The sequence below is a fragment of the Galeopterus variegatus genome, unplaced genomic scaffold (assembly GCF_000696425.1).
Source record: "Galeopterus variegatus unplaced genomic scaffold, G_variegatus-3.0.2 Scaffold1684, whole genome shotgun sequence".
NCBI classification, from domain to species: Eukaryota; Metazoa; Chordata; class Mammalia; order Dermoptera; family Cynocephalidae; genus Galeopterus; species Galeopterus variegatus.
In genome coordinates, this window is record NW_007727795.1 from 208239 (window position 1) to 232125 (window position 23887).

Genomic DNA, 23887 nt, shown 5'->3' on the forward strand with positions numbered 1-23887 from the left:
CGGGCGCAACACCGAGGGTTGCGATCCCGTTGCCAGTCCCCGGTACGGGCGCAACACCGAGGGTTGCGATCCCGTTGCCGGTCCCCGGTATGGGCGTGACACCGAGGGTTGCGATCCCGTTACCGGTCAGTAAAAAAGACAAAAAGGGGAAAAAAAAAAAAAAAGAATGGGAAACTATATTAGGGACATAGGGAGGGAGTCATGGCCTCAGAGATTCTTCTGGACGACTCAATTCTGAGGTTTCTTAGGCAAAATATGTGCAGTGCTTCTGTCTAAATATGTGCGCCAAAGCCATACTTGACTTTTATCTTTCAGAGGCAAGCGATTCACATTCTTTGTAGATGGGGTATTCTATTAAAAATATCATTTTGTGGGAGTTCCCTTATCCTATTTCTACTTAATCTTTTGCAATTGCTATTGTCCTAATCTCAGGGTTCTTAACCTTGGGTCCATGAACTCCTGGAAGGTAATGGTTAGGTTGCAGGAAATCTCTGAACCCCATAATTTTTTGTGTGTTGATGTCCTTGTGTGCCTTTTTCTGAGGGAGGAGGGGGCCTATGGTTTTAGGAAGGGCATTTAATTCCCAGAGAAGTTAAGAGCACTGGTCGTAGACGTTAACTCACACAGTAAGTCCTTTCTCTTTAGGCTTTCTGGTTATACAGTGTTACAGCTTCCCTTCTCTGTACTCTTGTTTTATATTCAGTATATTGGAATGCTTGTACTTCATTTCCGGGTGAATTTCTGGTGGCTTATAGGTTAAAGCAGTGTGAGAGATACTACTCTTAAAAATAATGGCCACATAAAGGAACAGCAGGAATTGATGCTTTCAGGCACCAGAGTGGAACAGCTTAAAAAAAAATACTTGGGCACTAAATCTATTTTTCAGTTTTCTGACAGCTAAGGCATAAAGAAAACATTTTGAGTTACATAGTTTTTATTTTCTGATAAAGCATACCAAGTCAAATTTAAGGATAAATTTTTTTTTCTTAGAACTAATTTCAAGGAGTTTATACTTTCTCCTTTTTCTTTTTTCTCTTTCTTTTTTACAAATACTACTTACTAAGCATATGTTGTTTCTTTAGTTTCTTTAGTTGTTAATGCAAACCATCATTCCCAGAGGCAGTGGTGCCCTTATATCCATCAAATAAATATATGTTTAGGACTTAATGATAATTGAGAGTTTCCCTGAGATTCCCCCAAAATATTTAGTCTAAATTCACAATAGCCTAGTTAGGCACCTGAGATTGTCCCCCTTCCCCCAAAATGCTAATTTGCCAATGATCATCAGACTCTTATGATTTCTAATAATATCCTTGGAAGCCCATATTTCAGATCTCTAGTTTTCCTCCACACGTTTCAGTTGCATTTGTCCCAAAGAGTTGGAAAGCACATCCTGTCAACCCTAACAGGTATATTTCATTAGGCTGGCATTTGCAGTAGTAAATTCCAGTGTTGGAGAAGGCAATTCCAACTCCAAAGGAGTTTTATTGAATTTTACTTTTAAAATATTTTGAATACATTATAGAAACTAATGTCTGGTAGAAACAGGTAGCACTCGCCTTTTTGAGGCAGGTTGAAACTATGTGTGTTCAACAGAAAAGTGGGCTGAGTGAAGGCACAGGGCCACCACTACCTTAACCTTTTTTTTTTTTTTTTTTGGAAGATTGTCTCATTCAGGTTTATTCACCACTGGATCTGTTTTCAGGCCAGACTACTCGCCTTACACCCTGTCCCCAATTTGACATCTTTCTATTCTAATACTTATCTTCATTCTTGTAACAAATGCTTATTGATCTAATACTATGTGAAAGATAACCCCAAATCGTATTCCCTAGCAGTGAGGGCATCCCCATCACTGTCCTCAGTGTCACGTACACTCTCTCTGATGTGCTGTCAGCCCTACTGCGTACCTTCAGATCAGCCCTCTGCCCCATCTTCACTGCGCTCGTCTCCCGTTGTCTGAGCTCTTGCTGCAGCCTTCTCATTGGTCTCCTGGTCTAGACACTCTGCCTTCATCCACTCCATCCTCCACACTAGAGTGATTGATCCAAAGATGCCAGTCTCCTGCTCTGTTGCTCATTGTTGCTTGCAGGATAAAGCCCCCCTCTTTACAGTAGCTTACAAGGTCTTTATAACCTGGCCTCAGGTTATCTTTCCAACCTCATCTCCTACCTCTCTCCTCTTCTGCCTGGGCGTCCTCAGTACTCTCTAATGTTTCTCCGTAGAGGTACAATTGGCATTTTGGATGGGACAGTTCCCCATTGTAAGGAACTGGCTGGTGTATTGCAGAAGGTTTAACATTCCTGGCTCCAACCTGCTAAATGCTAGTAGCTCTCCCCACTTATTGTGACAAGCAAAAATACCTCCTTCTTTCCAGAGACTCCTTAGGAACCACAGATTCCCAAACCCCTCATTCTTGTTTGCTTTTGTGCTTTGTACCTGCTATTCCCTCTGCCCATGGCACCCATCTCCACCTGCTACTCCTCTGACAACACTGCTGTGATTCTTTGAGCTTGGGCTCTGTAGTAGTCCATTTGTGTTGCTTATAACAAAATACTTGGAACTGGGTAATTTATAAAGAAAATGGAATGTATTGCTCACAGTTTCTGAGGCTGGGAAGTCCAAAGTCCACCTGGTGGTAGCAACAGTGACCCAGGGGTTTCACATTGCAAGATGGTGGAAGCAGAGAGAGAGAGACACACTCTCTTCTTCTTTTAAAGTCCTCAGAATAACACCCCCGACCACCATTTTTAATCCATTCACTACTGCACAGATCCTACAGTCCAATCACCTCTTCAAGGCTGCATCTTTCAGTTACCATAATAGGATTTCCCACCTTCTTAACAGTCACAGTGGCGGCTAAATTTCTAATACATGAAACATGGAAGGTACAATTCAAGCTTCAATGAGTTTTGGGGGTGCATAATTCAGTCCACTACAGGCTCTAATGTCATCTCTCAAGAAGCCTACCCTTAATTCCCCCTCCTTCCCGTATGCCCCTAAAGCCCTGTTAATGCCTATATCAAAAGGGGTATACTGTGTACATAAGTTCTGTGGATTGATCTTAGATGGATCACTTTGCTTTAAAATGCCGTTTGACAGTACCTGCAATATCATATGCTGCTGGGCACAAAGCCTTCATGAGGATCCTAAAGGGAAGGTGCTGGGATCTGTCCAGTCCCCATTTACATCTACTGTGTTCCACTTCGATACATAGTGTTGTATGGCACTTGGCACTAGACACAGGGAACTTTACAAAGAAGAATTTCTCTTGGGACTTCATAATTTTCATAGGACAAAGAGGCAATGTAAACTATTGTTGTTGGTCTTGTTATTAGAAGAACAACAGTATTGATCAATAGACTCTGGGCCCCTTGCAGCGTGTCTCAGACTTTGTATTTGACCAAATTGAGTCGTTTCTCTCCACACCCACAGCAATCAATAATGTGCAGCAAAAATGATGTTACTCTTCCTGAATCATAATCTTTGTCTTGAAGAATTATTAACATATAACATAGGAGCCCAAGCGCTATTTTCTTTAGACAGTTGGGTTGTCCTGATTCAGATTTATACACAGCAATTGAATCTCATTAGCCCGGATTTACACTGCATAGACCAAGCATGTAAATAATTGAAACCTTCCAGAGCTATATTAAATCTTCAGCTGATTTTAAAAGCAGTTTGTCTTGGTATTTTACTTTATTTCTTAATCCCAATCTGCCCAGTTAATTTTTCCTTCAGTTAATCTTTTCATTGTGTCTATGCATTGAGATAAAACAGTTGCTTGGTTTTAATAAAAGTGACGTGCACAATTCATTTCTGTTGGCAATTGAATTAAAAGGTGAGTATGAGTTTACACTAATATGCTCTATGGTATTATTAATTATATATTGAATTAGATATGGAATTTTAATTAAAATTAATTTAATTGTGCTATACTAGTTATGGGCGTAGTCATTGTCACTATTCTCATCATCATAATCAACCTGACTCTAAGCAAACTGTAATAAGAGTGCAGGCTCTGGAGCCAGGCGGCTCGGGTTCGAATCCTTGCTTCACCATTTCTATCCGTGTACCCTTGAGTAGTCACTTAAGCTCTGTGCGTCATTTTCTCCTCTGTGCAATGGACCTGATCGCAGCCCTCCCTGGTGGGGCTGTTGTGAGTATTGCCTGGCTGGTTCAGATAGTGAGCTTACAGCTGTGCCAGCTGCTGGCGAGCTCAGGAACGACAGCTGGCATGAGGACAGTGGGAGCGGGAACACAGTGGTTTCTACTAGACAGTTGTGGAGCATCACAAAATTTTGTAGGCCTTGTTCATGCACTTGATTACTGCATCAAGTGTTGATCCTAAACATTGTGAATATAAGAAAATTCCTTTGTTTCTGTTCAAATATCCTTTGTAAATAATGTGAGGCCATTTATCAAACATAGGATGGAAATACTTGTCCTTTACCCCCATTCTTGAGTTATACTTTTAATTAAGATTACGTGGGGGCTGACCCCGTGGCTCACTCAGGAGAGTGCGGCGCTGGGAGCGCAGCGGTGCTCCCACTGCGGGTTCGGATCCTATATAGGGATGGCCGGTGCGTTCACTGGTTGAGCACGGTGCGGGCAACACCAAGCCAAGGGTTCCAATCCCCTTACCGGTCACGAAAAACAAACAAAAGCGCTGGGAGCGCAGCGGGGCTCCCACTGCGGGTTTGGATCCTATATAGGGATGGCCGGTGCGTTCACTGGTTGAGCGCGGTGCGGGCAACACCAAGCCAAGGGTTCCAATCCCCTTACCGGTCACGAAAAACAAACAAAAAAAAAGATTATGTGGTGACAGTTCTTGTGTCTGCTTTTAAGGTGACTCATTGTTGATCATGCTTATCTTACAGTGCGTCCATGTTTCTCCAGTTCTTTCAATTACAGATGTGAGGCTTGTCAAACAGAATACTGGAGTAAGGACTTTATTGGATTCTGCCTTAAAATTAACTATCATAATATTAGCTACACTTTATTTGGGATCTCCTCCCCTTTGCTGGTCATTCCTTCTCAGTCTCCTTCACAGATTCCTCTTCATCCGTTCAAAATGTTGGCATGTCCCGGGGCTCAGTTCGTGGTCTAGTCCCTTCTCTGTCTATTCTTACTCCCTAGGTGACCTCATACATCCCATGGTTTTGAATATGTTCTATTCGCTGATGACACCCGAGCGTGCATCCTTAGGCCAGGCTCTCCCCAGACTTCAGCCTCGTCCATTTGCCTGTTGACATCGCCACTTCGTTTCTACACTTGCTGCTCAAGCTTTCTTCCTGTTGCCCAGACCAGAGTTGTTGGAGTTGCCCCCAGTCGATCCGTTGGGAAGTTTCGCGCATTCTTCCTTAGAAATCTATCCATAATCCCTTCACTTCTCACCACCTCCACCCCCCGCCCCACTTCAGGCTGCCATTCTTTCTCACCTGGGTTGTTGTACCGTCCTCCCAATTGGCCACTCTGCTTCTGCCCTGCACCTCTGTGATCTTCATCTACACTGCAGTTTCGGTGCTACTTTTGAAATGTCACTCTTCTGCCCAGAAGACTCCGCTAGCTTCGCATTGCACTGAGCGGTGTCCTTACCGTGATCTCTGAGACCCTGTGCAATTCAGTCCTTCCCCATCATATTTGTTTCTCAGTTTGTGGTCAATCTCCACCCAGTAGAATGCGAAAGCTTCGCATTGCACTGAGCGGTGTCCTTACCGTGATCTCTGAGACCCTGTGCAATTTAGTCCTTCCCCATCATATTTGTTTCTCAGTTTGTGGTCAATCTCCACCCAGTAGAATGCGAACTCTATGAGGGCAAACACTGTTTTGTTCACTGCTGTATTCCAGTGCCTAGAACAGTGCCCAGCACATGCTGAAAGCCTGGTAAGCGTTTATCAAATGAATGTGCTGTTTTGCATGTCAAAACATCAGCCCTCTGAGTAGGTTCTGTGCAGAGAACTTACTTGCTCACCTAGCAAGTAGGCAACAAAGCTAACATTTAACCTCAGTCAGTCTAACTCTAAAGTGCATGTGCATTTTGCTATGCTACACGGCCTCCCATTTGTGGATGTCTCTGAACCACTACCAGATCTCTAAGAATTTTATTGTACCTTTGAAGCTATACTGTCTTGATTTTGTTCATCATTATTACTGAGTACTTTTTGAGTGCCTGGTGTCCACAGGGCTTGTGCCAGTCACAAAAGATAAAAAGAGTCAGTGTCTGGTCTCTGCTCTCTGCTATCATACTTAAGCAAATCCCTTGCTAAACCGTGAGCTCCTCCAGAAACATATAATTTTATCAAATTCTTTCTTGTTCCTTATATCTTCGAGGCTTTGAACTGTGCTGGCACAAAGGAGGAACTGCTTTAAGGGTCATTGGATGAATGAATGAAGACAAGTGGTATGAACAAGTGCTTCAAGAATTAAAGTTCTTTCTGTTGTTGTTTAATTCAACAAAGACTGGCTGAGTGCCGCCCCATGTGGGCACCATGCCCATGCTTCAGAGAATCAGAGAATCGTTAGACCGCCCTGGGTGCTTGTGAGAAGAGTCTGTTTCACCCCAGACTAAGTGGATGAAGGAGCTGGGTAATCTGATCCAGATGCAGTTGGGCTGGGGTCCACACCTTGAGAAGCCCACTGATACCTAGGGAAAATACAGACTCTTGGGGAGACTTCACAGGACCATCAAGGAAGGGGTGAGATTTCCATAAGCTGAAAAACGGGTCTTCCAAGCAGGGAGAAATAAAAATGGATGGTGAGATTTGCCTTTTGATCCTAGAAGAGTATGCCACTTCCACCATGAATATTATTTTGAAAATTGCTAACAGCTTGGAACTCTTATTTGGTCCTTTAATATATGCTTATTTATTTGATTTTCACACTAACCCCTCAACAAGATAACAAGATGTTATCACCATTTTATAGACGAGAACACTGAGACTCAGAGGGTTCAGTAACTTGTTCAAGGTCACATTAAGTGGCAAAGCTGGGATTTGAAGTGAGATCCACGAAATGCCAAAGTCCTGGTCTTTTCTGTCTCACTCTGCCACTATCCATGAAAAGGTCACATGGATTCAAAGAATACAAGAAACTCCTAGTACATGTAGGTGACTGGGGGAAATGTATTGAAATAAGTTAAGTTTTTAAAAAAGCTTTTTAAAAGAATAATGGTGTTGATAAAATTTAATTTTGGTAGGCAATGCTTTCTGAAAATACTTCTGACTTTCCCAGTTCTATTTTTTCCTTCACACAGGCTTTATCAAATGATTGTTTTGTTGATAAATTTAGTGTGCAGTTGGGACTTATATGTAGATTATACCTACCCTCAAAGGGAGAGAGGATTTTATAGTTTCCATTCATTCTCATTAAAATCAGAACATTTGCATCTTAACTTTTACATCTTGTTCCAGGAATTTTAAGCAGTCTGATTGTATGGAAGTGGGTCGTATTAATTGCAAATGGGCTAGACATCTGCTCGCTAACATGGAATGATTTTTTTAGCTCTGTTTTGTTTTTATATATGATCTACCAGAGTGAGGGCTGTTGGTGATGCTGTTACAAGCCTAGGTTTTTTAGACTTATAATGTAATCATAAAAATGAAGTTTAAGAGTGAATCTTTGAGAGGTCTTCAACTGGGAGCAATTAAATATCTTAGAGTTGATAAATTTTTATCCCCAGCTTGTCAAGGAACCATTGTCTCTCCGTGGCGCCTCTGCTGGTGTGTTGCACAGTGAACCAGGTTCAGGGGGTTCCAGGCCCTGGGGTAAAGGAGTGGGGCAGCCCTGCTGGCAGGTTTCTACCACAGAGAGTGAGGTGGAAAGTGAATGAGATACAGTCTAGTGTCAAACTGAGAAAATAGGATCCAGGCTGCTATGACTGAACAGGCAAGTTATTTCTTTCCTGATACTAACGTAACTGTCTACCTAAGTGGGTTTCTTGAAACACTAATTCTTAAGGAGGTTAATATGCACAGTAACTTTAGGAAGCACTCACTGGTTAAACAAAGTTAAGCATGTTCCCTAGTTGCAGCCCTTTTCAGAGCCTTCATGCGCCTGTGTACACTGTAAATCTTCAAGAGAAGATTGTATTCACGATTGTATTCACTATCTCCTTGACATATTTGACCACAGACCCCCTTTTCATAGAATACACTTTGGGAAATGTCAAGGGAAAACTTCCCAAATATTTATTTTACTTTTTTTTGTTGTTGTTGCTGCTGGCTGGTACAAGAATTCGAACCCTTAACCATGGTTGTTATCAACACTGAGCTGTAAGCCAAATACTTAGTTTAAAATTAGGAACTCAAGAATCTAAGTGATATCTCGGTTGTGTAGGTTAATGTGCACTGTCAGTTCCTCAGAGGGGCTGGCTCAGCCATCTTGCCCCTCTAAACCCTCAGGACTTGACTTTTTTTCAGAGTTGCTGGTTTCAAGCCAGTGCTGCTGCTGGCTCAGTTGGGGGACCGGAGGGAAGTTGAGGCCTCTGCATATCCATGCATGTCTATATTAGATGACGAGGGGAAGATGATAGATGATTAGCAGTAGTGATTAGGGAAGGACAAGTAAAATATATAAAAGATGGAAAGTGTTCTAGAGTGACATTTTTCCTACAGTGGTTTCCTGACCCTGACACAGCACCTGCTACCAATGGTCAGCATTTGTTGAATGAATAAATTGTTAGGTGCCCTGGGGTATTTGCTAAAAGATTACATCTAATGTTGATAAGCCATCATATTCTGCTTCAAGTCACTTGACAAATGTATGTAATCTTTCACACCTTCTAGAGTCAAAGGTTAAAACATAAGAACTTTTCTTTTCCTGCAAATAACAGATGTCCTTTTCAGACAGAAATATCTACTGCCTTGCCACAAAGCAAATGTTCCTGGGCATTATTATTCTAGGAGTGGGAATGGATTTGAACGGATTAATCCAAACCCTTTCTCCTTCTCTCTTGGAACCAGTGACAGAAAGTTGACAATTGTAGGAGGTGATGTCTGCTGCCATGGAACTGAGAAGAGCTGGTTGACTCACAGGAGGGGTGAGGCTGCACTTTGAACCTCTGACCTTGAGCTCAAATAACTTTGGCCATCGGAAGCGCTACCATTCTGATAATGGTACAATACCTATCTTACTGCCAAAATCCTTTTCCTAGTGCTTAGTGGCACATTTTCCCATTTAGTCCCCTCCTCCTGCAGATCAGGGCTTGTTACCCAAAGGAAGGATCACTTGCTTACCCTTAATATGGGGAAATCATTTAAAGCACTTAATTTGTGTTGACTCTTTATTGGTGCGCTATTGCAATTAAGTTAGATTAATGAAAGGTAAATTTCAGTCTATACATGAAAAAAGTCTCTTGTAAAGATCCTAATTAGTATGTGTGTTTATTTAGCCTCTCATGGTTTAATTGCATCCCATCTTGCTATTTACAAACAGGCATCATTAAAGAATAATGAGTGTGTGAAGAGCATCAACACTAGCAGCAGATGAGGTAACTGGAGGTGGGGGGGGCAGATGGGAAGTCTGCTGGTTTGTGTTATTTCAAGGAAAGGAGAATGTAAAATGATCCTCTGAACCAGTCCAGGAGGGGAGGACAGAGCAGACATGATGCAAGGCAGCAGCTTGTCCTTTGGCTGCAGAGTTGGGCTGCTTTAATTTGTTGCTGCAATGTAATCTGTAAAGGTGAACAGACACACTCACACAATTGTCTTGTGACCTCAGCTGGCTGTGTTTAGGAGGAAACTTTCTTTTCAGCCCTGCACTGCAGGACATCTATACTTCAAGTCAGTGAGGATTCCCTAGGATGCTGAAAAAACCATGCAAAATATGGGACTTTCTTTGTAGAACTCAGTTCCAGGCCTTCAGCAGCCTTTTTTCCTTTTTTTTCAAATATCCAAATGAAGAATAAATTGAGAAATAGGTTTATGATATTGCACTGGCACCCCTAATATCACACTCCAATTTTACAAAATTTGCAGTTGTTCCTTGACAATTACAAAGCAATTTTGTCTTCTTTGGGCAGATGCTTAATCATTTATGTTCTGTTCTAACCTGGTTTAAGGGTAGAAAAGCTGAGATTCCAAATGGGATAGCAAAGAAACAGAAGAAAAGAGAACAACACTGAAGAACCCGGGAACAACACACTCCTATCATTTGTTGCGTTACTCTCTAATTCTTGGTATAAAATATGATTTTCTCATTAATCAGGAGTAAAATGAGGGTAGAGGAGGCAGATCTGAGAAGGAAGTGCCGAATCCTGGTTGTATGATGCTTGTGGGAATAAACAAGATTCTTAAGCACCAAAGCCTCAGTTTCCCCTTATGTTATGGTTATCATTGTTGATAGTTTTGTAAATGTATTCTATATAAATGCAAATTACTACTATTCAAACTACATTAAAGCATTAGATTTCTCTAGGGATTTCTGGGTGAGTGGAAATCCAGGGTTTAATTTATTTAAAATCAGGCTTTAGGAACTCAGTTTTCAGTACATTTTATGTATTTCTTCAAACAAACTACAGTTTAATTTTAAACTAACTTAAATAGAAGCAAAAAAAAAAAAATTTTTTTTTTTTCAGTATTCTACCTCCCGCATTATCAAACATAGAAGAAGCCCAACGGGGTTGTGTAGATGTCTCTTTTGTTGTTGTTACTTGCAACTATTCCATTTTCAGCTCACAGAACTGTGGGGCATATTTTCCCATTCATATTAATTGGATTTTAAAGTGACCTTGTCCACATATTGATCTGAATTAAAATTTTCTACATCAAGGTCAAGTTGGCATACATCCTACAGACGAAATATTAAAAAGCCAAATGCTGCCTAACAGTATCAACAGAAGAAGTAGAGATGTGATAGGGCCAAGTTTGCCACATAGGGCCCTGTGGTACCATTCTAATGCAAGTGGCAGGTGGCAGATCTATGTGGGGCCAACCTTCACCTGGACTTGAATCTGTCTTATCACGGCGACAGTTCCTGTTTAAGTCCACGGGCCCTTCTCTTTTGGAGAAGAGTATGCCTGAGCACCGCAGAGCCGAGACGGCGCTGCTCAGGTGTGTGAGTGTAGGATTAGCCTTCAGCTCATCTGAGATTCATGGAGGCCACCTTGAAAAAGAGGGCCTGCTATGATCGTTCATAAAACCATACATAAAATCTTCAGCCCAGCCTTCGGTAGTGAGTCCTGGTCTCTAAACTGCCCATTTAACATGTCTTCAGTTAGATATTTCAAAAGTATCTTAAATTTAGTAAAAGGAAGTGATTTTCCTCCTCCCTGTTTTTTTTCTCTTCTTCCTTACCTCATCTCAATAAATAACAGAACCATTTACCCGAAGCTTCCACAGTTTCCCCCTTTTTCTCACCTCTCATATACAGTCCATCAGCAAATGATGTCAATTCTTAAATCCTCTGGCTTCTCACCTTCCTTCCCACCACCGCCCTAGCTGAAGCTACCGTCATCCCCGCTTGGGGTCTCCTCGTTTCTTCTCTTGATCCCTCCTCAAAGCAGCCAGGGGTGTTTTTTCAAAGCACACGTCAGATGTGTCATTCCTCTGCAGAAAGCCTGCAGCAGCTTCCCATTTCACCAGACAGAACTACACTCCTTATCAGAGCCTCACAGACCATTCATGGTCCCCTGGCCTGCCTTGGCCCAGCGCAGGCCACTCTCTTGCCTGCCCGCCCTTTCTGTTCCCTGCACACCAGGTCGTTGCACACATTTCTCTTTCCACCTGGCCTGCCCTCCCCCAGCACCTGCTGTGGACTACTTTAGTCTTACCTAGTAGCTTTCAACCAAACTTAAGCCAACCCCCTTGTCCAGCTTTATTGTCTTCATAGCCCCACACAGACTATGTTCATATTTTTGTTTGTTTATTGTCTGCCCACAACCTCCTCCCCATTCCAAGAATGTACTAGCATGACAGCAGACATTGTTTTGTTCCCTGCTCCACTTCCAATCTTAGAACAACACTGGCACACAGTGGGTGCTTACTAAATATTTGAGTGAATGAATGAACAAGTGAATAATCGAATGATCAGATCTAAATGTCATTTTCTCACACATAGGTATTACCTAAATAATCTCTCTTTAAGCTGTCCCCATTTTGTTCATTTCCTTCATAACTCTTTGCAATTTATATTTCTTTATTTAAATTGTACACTTATTTGCTGCCTGTCTCCTCCATTAGCCCGTTAGCTCTGTGAATAACTATTTAATTTATCTCTCTGGATACTTAATGCCTAGCCTGCACACAAATGTTTTTAACAAATATTTGTTGGGTGGATGGAAGGAAGGAAGGAACTGAAAGGGCCAGCCATTTACAGTCCAAGGTGGCTCTAGATTACGGTGCGCATCTGTCTGTCTGTCTCTCCTTTCTCCTTCCCCATCCCTTCTTCTCCCCCACCCCCTTCCTGGATGACCTCCTTCTGTGGTAGTGCTATTTTGGGTTCCCATTCCCAATCTTCTCCATGTTCTTCAGTCCAGATTCTGGAAGGAGGCTATTTAATTGTCCTAGCCAATATGGTACAGAGCCTCCCATACCAGGCCACTGTGTGGAGTTACCCTTGGATCTGATGCCTACCCCTGGTCCAGCTGTCTCCCTGGCTGGCAGGTATTTTCAGCAAGATGGGAACTCTGTGTGAGGTGGCCTTCATCACTGTCACGTGCAGTACAAAGTACAGGTAGAAGGTGTGTGCTGTCAAGGACTCCTCTTCAAATATCTTAGGAGAAACTCAACATTTTCAGTTTGCAGAAAACAGTAGCTTACCGTTTGGTCAAGTTAACCTGTGTTCTGCCTCATTCAAGTAAGGTCTTTCTGGAATCGGACGCCCTTTTTTTTGTGCAGGCATTGGCATTAGCTCTGTACTCTCTTTCCCTGGAAGGGCCATATGTTATATATTTGAATATGTTTTACAAATTAAATGAATTCATTTTATTTTGACAGTGGGAGAGGGGATTTTTCGTAACCATGCAAGGGAAGCGCAGAGGCAGCCCAGGTCCGGGATGAGGAGGCACAGGTCCCCACGCATTGTGTGGCAGTGTTTGTTTGTTATTGTTGAGGGAGACAAAGTGGGCAGATCGGGAAGAATTTTCTATTTATAACGTGAAATGGAAAATTATTTCTTAACCCTTCCTTGTCATGAAACCTTTTAGTGACACTTGGCAAATGGGTAAGTCCTCTGTGATGAAATTCCCCGCTAACCAGGACAGTCTTGAATTTAGAAGGGAGGAGTGAGTTAAGGAAAACTAAGTGCCTGAACTGTTAACGTTGCTGGTTCATTAGGAAGTGATTCCAGTTCACTCATTAGTGAAATAAACCACCTCATGAGAAATAAACCTTGTCTTATGAGGCAGGGTGTTTAGTAATTATTAAAAATAATGACCACGGTGATGTTAATCATTGCTCCCGTGCAGTGAGTGCCCACAGGGTGCCAGTAGTGACTCTTCTGGACACTTGCCAGCACTGGCTGTCCAATTTTTGTGGAGGCTTCCATTTTGGAGATGAGAAAGCCAAAGCCCACAAGGATTGCTTTTCCCAGGTCATGTTGCTCCATATATGGCAGAGGCAGAATCTGAGCTTGGTCTGTGGCTTCAGAGCCCTGGCTCTTACCCCACGCTGTCAAGGGGACTGCAGGGAATAACCTAGTCTGATCACTGGCTGAGCCATTATTCAGTCTCAGTGCTAAGCACTTCCCACGCACATGGGGGCACTGCCTCCCGGGTCCACAGGTGAGAAGACTGTGGCGTAAAGAGGGTGAGTAATTTGCCCAAGGCCACGCAGCCAGGAAGGGGCAGAGCCAAGATCTAGCCCCAGCCCAGACCCCGTAACCGTAACTCTTTGCTCTCCTGCCTTGCTGGTAAGTTCGTTTTCTGACTTGTGGGTAGATGTTTTTCCTGGGTCCTTGTCAAAAGGAAAAACATAATTCACCTCTTGGGGCTGTAACGACTTTGTATCTCAAATCTAGTCCATATGTGGGAGCTGCTTCCTGGTTCCATTTTTCCTCTCTTCTGTCACACTGCATGGCATTGCATTTTGTCACCAGAGGCACAACTGGATCCGGTCTGTTGAGCAAAATGAGTGACCTTCAGCATGGACATCACTTTTATCTTTGATAGTCTCTCAGTTTGACCTCTTGATTTCCAAGTCACATAGCCCCATTTTCTTTTTATGATTTGGTTACTGTCCTGCTCTCTGCAGAGCTAGTGGCCTCCTCTTCCCAGGTGCGACAGTTTATCTTCTCTGCCCGGCTCTGCCAGAGTTGCAGCCTTTCAGAGCTGATCTGTCTCGCTTTTCTCTTGGCTATAGCCAGTTTTACGGTTTTCCTGGAAAGAAGCAACAGCAGTTTCGCTCGTCCCCCTTGCTGCTGCAGCTTCTCAAGGCCTGCTGTTAAGAGAACAATTCTGCCCAGCATGGCTCTGTCAGGACTACACATACCCAGCAGCTGGGCAGAATTCAGAGTGCTAACTTTTTAAAAAACCGCTAAAATTAGATGAAGCGAGCACTTTATTAGCGTCTTACAGATGGGGTCAGGAGTGTGTGTATAAAGCCATTTTTGAGGGAAGCCAGGAGTCTTGCAAAGTAAGGTTTTGAGCCACTTAGCAGAGTCCCAGAGAAGATTGCTGGGTGGCTGGAGGATTAGATGGTTCAAGGCTCTGTGGTCACCATCACTTATGATTATTGACACCCATGTGGGGTAGTGGGTCAGGCAGGAGGTGGGGAAACAGCAAGAGGCAGCTTCTGTCCCTATACAGAAAAGCAGCGACCTTGGACTAAAATCCTTTGAAACTTCAGCTTCCTTCTATTGAAAATGGAAATGAGAGAGCTGCAGCCCCATGTGCATGCACCTGTCCTTGTTAAAGAGCAAAGGGGAGACTCTGCACTATCTGGAGGGAAGACACCCAGGAGCCAGTGAAAGCCTGGGTGGCACTGAACATTTTTCACAACCCCCTCTAAGATCTCCTGGAGGAATGTCTCATGGATCACCATTTGGGGTTGTTCCTCTCTGCACCAACTGCACCCTTTTAAAACATGCAGTAAGTTGGGCAGGCACAGAATCGTTTTCTGATCGTGCCAGACAGCTCGACAATGCCATGCCCTCCCTCCCTCGAGACCCCAAAGTGTGCCGTGAGCCGCATGGGATGAAACGCTTAGGTAGCTGCCAGTGACATCAGGCACATGTCAGCTTTGTCACCTCCTTTAAGGTGGGAGCCATATTTATACTTTTTAACCTCCCTAGGCCTCAGTTTACCCCTTTAAAAATAGGAGAGTTGAAGAAAATGACTTCTAAATCCTTTCAGCTCTACAGTTATGATTCTCTGAGTCAATGTCCTTGCCCGGTGTTGTACATAATACCATCACTTACTGCAATAAGTAACCCTTTCTAACCCTCCTTTAGGTGTGCCTGCCTTTGCCTCCCTCCCTCCCAGCCCTGCTCCCTCTCTCTCCCCTTCTTTCTGTCTCTCCCTCTTTCTTCCTTTCTTTTCTCTTCTTTTCCTTCTAACTATACTTTGAAAACCATTATGTAAATTACAGCAGACCCCTTAAGTGTACCTACTTATCAGACTTTTACCTTGTTTGTATGTGGAAAGTAACGTTTGTGGATGGCTTTATATGAATAGTTGGCCTTTTCTTTTTTATGACACACCCCCCTCCCCACCTTAGGGCTCAGACATGCAGCCGTTAGTCTGAATGACGAATCCTGTGCTACCCCCTTCACCTCCCATACCCGTGCGTTCTGCCCGGTCAGGGATGCCTTCTGGTCCTGGTGTCTGCTTTTGGTCAGCTCACCTCCCCTGAATCCTAGACACAGATACTGCTCAGTTTCACAGTTCTTTTTCCTCACAAGCTCTGGAAGAATAAGGTTTTAAGTGATCAGCTTCTCTCACCTAAGCTCACATGGTCTACCAGCAGAGATAACATTTCAAACACCAGATTTGTTAGGCTTTTGTTAGACATCAGTTAGTGGCAGAGCTGAACTAAATATTTTTTTCTATTATCCTCAACTTTCCTCCCACTTTTTCTTTCCTGTCTTACAACTTGCCTTGCCCCAGTGAATGGGAAATTCTGTTAGTGGAATATAGCTTGGTGGGCAGCTGCTGCAAGACCACGAAGAGAAGACCACCAGTTTCAGCCCCAGCTGCCCAGAATCCAGCTACCCTGATGGGATAGTGACAGCATGTCTGAGTGCACCTCCCCAGAAGGGTGATGGCCAGCGTGGGAGGCCAAGCCCACTTCCTCCTCAGGTGCACCCTGGCTGCTGCTCTGAAGCACACAGTGCTCCCTTCACTCTCTTTACAGTGTGCCACTTGAACACTCACTGGGCCAGACGCAGGAAGAGTAGTGAGTGAGCTCCTTGGAAATGTGCTGCTGGGTATATAGAAAAGTGTTACCTTGGCAACAGCAAGCCTGCTCCATTACCAGATGGCATTAGCTTTTATCTGTGTTATCCCATAGCAATTGCCAAGAACCGACCTATCACCCCTGTCAGTGGGTGCTTTGCTTCTGACTGGGGCCAGCATCAGCTAGTTGGTGGAAGGATGCCCATCAGCCTGTATATGAGGCACTGGCATAGTGGCCTATCCAAAATCCAAGGTCACTATACCCTGGTGCATCCAGATACATTAGAAACTGGCACATTCCAGATACATGAGCATCTGAATCATTGCAGAGTGAGGTTCAGCTGGAAAGCACGTTAGAGAACGTGCATTAAGCTCTGTGGTGATGGCAGAACTCAGAGGGCTCACACTACCTTTCTCCACGCCATGCCCTGGAGGAAGCAAAGCCATGCTTCTAGCCATGCTTTACATGGGTTGTCTCCTCTCCTTTCCCCAGCAGGCCTTCCCCGTTTCACAGCTGAGTAAACAGACACAGGCAGTTGTCTGACTGGCCCTGGGTCACGCTGCCTGCAAGTGGCATGTGCAGGACTTGAACTTCACACTAAATAGCTGTCTCTGGGGTTAGTGAGGTTTGGCTAGATCAGCCATGCTGGAAGCTCCACATCTTCCCCCACACTGCCTGACCCTCAGGCTTGCAGACTCTCTCTGCTCAGTAGTCATGCATCAGACCCCACAGTTTGGTTCATCCTTCCATGCCCTGCAGCTTCCCTTCAGCCACAGATATGATAGAAGGATGGAAGATTAACCTAAGTGGCAAGTTCACTGAGCTGGAGCCAGCGACAGTTCTTATCCCAGCTTTGATGTTCACTGGCTTGAAATCGTTTCCCCTCTGCAAAGTCCAAACAAGAATTTGGGCCAAGTAACAATAGCTGCCCCTGAGAAGCTATTCTGTGCCAGGCCCTATGCCAGCCCTTATCATCGGTGCATTGTCCCGTTGGCTTCTCACAGTCATTCCAAGATGGAGGTATCATTATCTCCATTCAGACGGGAAGAAACTGATGCTCAGAGAAGGTAGGTAACTGGGCCAAGCCTTCTGGTAGTGGGGCTGAGACCTGATTCCAAAGCCTCAAAATGTTAGGCTTCAAAATTGTGTATATAGATAGTGTCATTATGACTGTATTAAAAATTCGAAAAGCCATAATTCTATGCCTGTCCAGCTTAAATCAACCACCAGGGTCCTTTTGACTTTGTAAAAAATGAGAATTGGCAAACTTCATAGAGCTTTACAGATTTGAAAGATACTAAAAGTAAACCAGAGCAGCACTTCACAATACTGACTGTCCATAAACTACTACAGCCCCAGAAATAGTCTTGCCAAAAAAAAATCAAACCTAAGTCTCATCTAATTACCAATTTGCAGGAAGTACAGAGTAATGAGGAACATGTTAAAGTACACAGCAGGGACACCATCAGCAAAATCCAGACTGTGGAAAACTGTAGAAAATAACCCAGTTTCTTCAACAAGTAAAGTGGGGGAGGGCGAGAGAGGGAGACACCTTTAGCTTAGAGGCTTGTGGACATGTCAGCCAGTCGCAGCGTGTGGGCCATATTTGGGTCCTGATATGAGCAAACTTTCTAAAAAATGGTATTCATGAGGCTTGGAAATTTGAACACTGACTGAATTGAATGTTTGATGATATTGGAGAATTGTTTTAGATGCAGGATTGCGTGTGGTTATGCTTTTTTGTTTTCAGAGCCCTTTTAGAAGTACTGAAATATTTACAGATGAAATGATACTGTGGCGGTTCTTTCAAAATACCACAGGAAAGGAAAAGAAGGTGGAGGTGACACAGAGTGCCAAGAGTAGTGGCTGGATCCAGGGGGCTCTTTATGCTATTTTATTCACTTTTATGTATATTTTTAAAATCTTCCATAATAAAAGGTTTTAAAACATCAATTAAGTCAGTACTTCTGGTGGGGCATATACCACAGTGGCCATATCATACAGCCGAGGTGTGCGGTAGGCTATTCCACGTGGGTTCGTGTAAGTACACGCTGTAGTGTGTGCACAAGGATGAAATCGCCTCACTGTGACTTCTCAGGATGTATCCCCGTAGGTAAGCGACACGTGACTGTGTTTTGTTTTGATTTAACAGCTCCCATTACTGACAAGAATGGAATGAAATAGTTGTGTTTTTATCTGTCCAGTTGACATAACCCTTGTGATTAGTAGTTTGGCAGATTGTATGAAAAGCCTTAAAATATTTGTACCGTTTGCCCCCACAATCGCAGTTCCACAGATCTTTCGTAAGGAAATAATCCCAAACACAGGGAAGGCTTTGTGAACAAAGTTCACATGCACCACATTTATATCAGGGGTTTCTACAATATTTATCTTAGAAAAAAATATATATGAGGGGAAACCTGGATGCAACTTAAATGCTTGCCAGTAGGAGAGTGGTTAAAGAAGAATGTGTTTATTCAGCGGACTGCCGTGCTCATGTCACGCGACTTTTGAAGACTGCATAGCAATGTGCAACAATGCCCATGTCATCATTTTAAGTGAAAATTTGATTTGAAATTATATATGAGGATACTTCAAAAAGTTTGTGGAAAGATTTGTATTATCTTTTAATTCTATTTTTCCATGAACTTTTTAAAGTACCCTTGTATATAGTTTTAATTATAACCCTTTCAAAAACTCAAAAACCGTAAATCTTTGGTAATAAGATTGAAAAGAAGTACCTGAAAACATTACACTTGATCTTAGCCAACAGGCTAAGAAGCAATAGGTACCTGACAGTGTTAATGGTGATGATCTTTGAATGGGAAGACTATGAATAATTATCGTCATCTTCTTTTCTCTCATTTTAAATTTTTCCATAATAAACATTTATTTTTTAGCTTTTTGAATATTAGTTAACTTTAAAATACCAAAATTAACTTTTAAAACAAAATTAAATATAAAAAATCCTGGCATCTTTAGTGCGTTTCTGAAATCCATCTTAAGAAACTTAAATTACTAAGGCAATTTATCAGTTAAAGTCAGCTAGGCTTTGGTGTTTTTAGGAAACAACTGCTTGGTTATTTATGCTTATTAGATAACTAGCCCTTCTGGAGGAGATATGTTGGACCTGCCTCCGCGTTAGCCTAGTGAGAGGCGGTTGATTTCAGTGCTTATTATTACAAAACTGTAATGCAGTTGCTCTCCCTCTCTCCCTCCCTTCCAATGTTAACTAAAGACAGAGTTGCTGATCCTACCTTTGTGGTTTACTGGCACCCTTAAATAGTAGGGTTTTTTTCTTTTTTTTTTTTTTTCTGGAGGCTGGCTGGTGTGGAGATCTAAACAAGTAGTAATTTTTAGTTACCAAAAAAAAGACCTATTGAATGTTATATGATGTGATGACATTTTAAAGTACTGTACAGAAATAAGATGCTTTTATTAGCATTCCCTAAATATAAACAAATCTATATCTTTTTCTTTCCCTGTTTATAGTTTGTACAGATTTAGGCATACAAAAATAGAGACATCAACCCAACACTTAAAGTTACTGAAGGAAGCAGATGTTGGGGTGTTCACTGATACCCAGGACTAATCAAGGAAAGAGCTGGTTATTACTGAAGACAGTCAGTTGAAAAACAGCCAGGAAGGGGGAAAGGAAAAGGATGGTCGAAGGTGACATCTCCAGAAACTCATAACAGGTTGGGGTCAAAGGATCAGGACTGCTGTTTGGGGCTGAGGCACTTATGCAGACCAGCAGGGCTTTCTGTCAGCTAATTCTGTGATGTCACAGCCCCATCAGAACAACCTTTGACCGTGGGCCTTGGGTGGGTCCTGGGCTGGGTCTGCCTCCAGGTTCTCATCTATGAAATGAAAAGAAGAGGCTTAGCAAAATATGGGAAGAGTTGTGCGAGTCCCTAAAAGAAAGGAAGGTGCTGTTTCAGTTCTTGGTGCTGAGCCTATTCCAGCAAGTATAGCAGGTTCCTCTTTCCCTGGCATATACGAAACTGTACTTTTTTTAGTTTAGTTTTTTTTTTTTTTTTTAAACCGATAATACGTGCTTAGGTTCTAAGAGAGTGAAAGCACTTAAATGTATTTCCAGGATCATGTTTCTTTTTTGGAAATAAAATTCAGCTACTTTTTTTTTACCTTCGGACTTTATTTGGTATTGCTTTTTTACTGTTTACCAGCTGTTATAAATAGGTAGTTCAGCCGAGGGGTATTTGGTGCCTGCCTTTACTCTCTATACTGTACTCTCTACATGTTCCATGGATATATATATAGGGCTATGACATAGCATGAAAACAAATGTGCTCACTAAATCCTAGAATGCCATAATTTTAGGATCCCAGCCTTCAAAGAAGAAAATCTTAAAATGGAGTGGGGGGATGGGGAAAAGAAATTTTTACTTTATCCAGTAGATAGGTAAACATATGAAACTTATGTTGATAATTTATAAGCCAAAAATATAAATTCAGAGTAGTTAGATGGGTTGAGGCCTGCAACATCTTTAAGTAATTACAGGAGGAACTCACTGTGATTGAGAGCTTGTTCTCAGTGCTTTAGGATAAATAGCACAGGGGTAAGCACCTTGCCTTCCCACAGAATGTCCTCTGGTGCATCTCTTAGAAACAGGATGGACAGATGATCATTTCTTCTTATAGTCTTGCCCAAATCTGTGTGATTTGCATGTTCAAGTGTAAGCTTTCATGTTTGCATGCACATGTTTTGACAGGTGACCTTGGGAAAGGTGCTGAAAGTGATTGTTGTCATGCGGAGCCTGTTCATTGATCGAACAATAGTAAAGGGGTATAATGAGAATGTCTACACAGAAGACGGCAAAGTAAGTGTTCTGGAGTCTTGTTTTTCTCTTATTTTCTGTATCCCGAACAAATGAAGTAAAGTCCCAGATGAATGACATCAAAAACTAGCCACCATAGCTGAAATGGTCAACATAATTTGTCTGTATGAAAATGAACATTTTACAAAAAAACATCTCATTCTCTCTGCTTGCATTTTTCATCAAGCTTCTACTTTTTCCTCTAAGCCTGATGCCCTTAGTTGAATTTCTAATTTATCACCTTAGACCCCAGTTGCCTCATTAAACATGTCTTCTGAGGAAATGGATTTTTTTCTCCAAGTCAAGCAGCACATCAATAGCCCAGGGTTCAGCAGCTTGCTTTCCCTAGAACTATGAGGAAAATTCAAGTTAGTTTGACACAACCTGATGATGCTCTTTTTCCATGAAACTAACAAGTAGCCCTCAGGAAGTTGCTTATCTGCAGTGGCACATACTGAGTACTGCTATTGAAAGAAGAAAGTTATTGCCATGGGGGATTTGTTTCATGGAAAGTTCACCCATGCAACCCCTAATTTCTTTTGACCATGCACTTTCCATATGGCTCTATGGACAGCAGCAGGGGATGTTCATGAGAGCTGACAGCCTTCATTGTGTTTGCTTCCAGAGTGTAATGAGCACACTGCCCGAGATACCCACCCAGCACTAAGCCCGTCTCCCCCGCTCTCGAGAGCTTTTCTTTCTCTCATGAATCTTATTAAAATTTTAAAGTTTGTTAGTACCAGCATTTACCACCCAACGGCCACGTTATAATGAGAATAGAATGTTCTTCCAAAAAAGGTGATAAATGTGGTTTAGCACAAAGCGGCGTGTTTTATAAGAGGTGTGGCCCATGATGTCATGAGGTTTTTGAGCAAGTAACCCAGCATTTCCACATTCTGCATGAGCGTTGCCTGTGTGAGAAGCTGCTTGAACTCCAAGGACTTTGCCGAGTTCTCCTAAGTCTCCCAATTGACAACAAATCACTTGACGAGGGCAGATTTCCTTTTTCTTTTTGGAAAATTCAAATGTCTGTGGAGCAAGCGTGGAGAGTAAGCGGGTGGTCAGGCAGCGTGGCCTGTGTGCGTGGCCCGTGAACTGACAGGCGGCTCCAGGAGGAGGCGCCACAGTGCTGATCAGCAGCAGCAGCGCGGGAGCGGTGTGTGCCCTCGTGCAGAGGCCACGGTTGGCACCTGGAGATGCCGTTCTTGTTGGGCGTTCTCAGGGTTGACAGCTTTATAGTCACACCTGGTATGAAACACAGCCCTCGCTCACCAAGGGCTTAAGTGAATTGGGGAGATAAAGAACAAATACCTAGAAAGTGAAGGAATAATCAAGGCCATGCTACTAGAGTTGCCAAATTCAGGGTGCAAGTAAAGCACACACGGAATTTAGAGTTTAAGGAGTGGAGATTCTACCGACTTTGCCTGATACTTTTAGCATTCTATTTAATTGCCCCATACTGAAGGTGTCCCAAATAATACATATAAAGCACTTAGCACTTTGCCACCTAATGAATACTCAGTGATAACTGGTACTATTTTTATCCTATGCTAAGACAAGGGGATTAGAAAATAGTCTCATATGTATACTGCTAAAACTTCTGTCTGATGACTCCTCAGCTGCTTCAGATAGTTCCTTCCTGTCCGTCTTCCCCACGTTTTCTCCTTCGGCCCATTCCCCCAGCACCCCTCGTCTGCGGCCCCCACACAGGGATGACATGTGATGTGTCTAGGTCAGACCTCCCCTCCCCGGATGTTTCTCAAATTCAGCCTGTCTAAAGCTAAACTCAACATGTTTCCTAACTTCAGTTTCTCTCCTCCTGCCCTTATCTTGGTTAACCGTACCCCGTCTAATTGCTCAAACCTTCCTTCCCCTCATCCCCCATGGCTCGTCTGTCAGCGGGTACTGGCAATTCTCCTGCTTAAATCTCTCTCAAATTGGGCCCCTCCTGTCCATCTTTCCTCCTTTTACGTTCTCATTATTTCTGAACTGAATATCTGTACTAGCCGCCTCACTTCTAGTCTCCAGTCTTACCTCCCTCCCAGTCTGTCCTTCACTTGGCTTCCAGAGCTGTCTTCCTAAAATAACACAGCCACACGTGTGATTCTCTTGCTTTTCACCATCTCCCCATTGCCCAAAGCAGCCTTCCCCAAAGTGGGAAAGTAGGTGTTAATAGCTGTTAGGCACAAAGCAGCCCAGGGTCAAACAAGTCTGCGAAGCTGTAGGCGAGAGAAAGTTTCTTAGGTTTTTTTACTGTAGAGGTTCCTAGAGCCTTAAGTTGGCTTATGTGCCTTATGAATCTCTCAAGAGTATATAGTACGCAGTGTTTCCTTAACTTACTTGGCCACCAAATTTTTCTTCCTTTATTCTTGGAGAATATTGTGACATTTAGCATTTTGCAGAACGCTTCTGAAAACGCTGACATGCAGAATAAAATCTAGTCTCCTTTGCAGGGCAGGTAAAGGCCTGTTCTGTTGTTTTATTTTAGTTATACTAAGTTTCTATTTACATTGTAAGAGGGCTCAGAGCCTCCAAACCCACTGTACAGACTGGGTCACCAGACCCCTCACACGCAGGTCCATGCTAGGTAATTAGGAAAGATTCCAGGAGCTGTTGGCAGATGACATGAGCTCAGTCCTCAGCTTCCTCAGCAGCAGCAGCCTTGCAGAGGGTCCCGGGGGCACTAGCAGCAGCAGCCTCCAGCAGCAGTAGTGGCCTT

The 23887-nt window shown here is 43.0% G+C and overlaps 1 protein-coding gene across 2 annotated transcripts in view; it reads left to right on the top strand.

Annotated features, from left to right (window-relative positions):
• The window catches only part of MED27 (mediator complex subunit 27), a 212896-nt gene that overhangs the window by 157465 nt on the left and 31544 nt on the right, over positions 1-23887 (top strand). For both annotated transcript variants that reach the window (XM_008578426.1, XM_008578427.1), the window contains exon 5: positions 21064-21171. In XM_008578426.1, coding sequence (XP_008576648.1) covers positions 21064-21171 — 108 coding nt within the window. The remainder of the gene's footprint in view (positions 1-21063; positions 21172-23887) is intronic.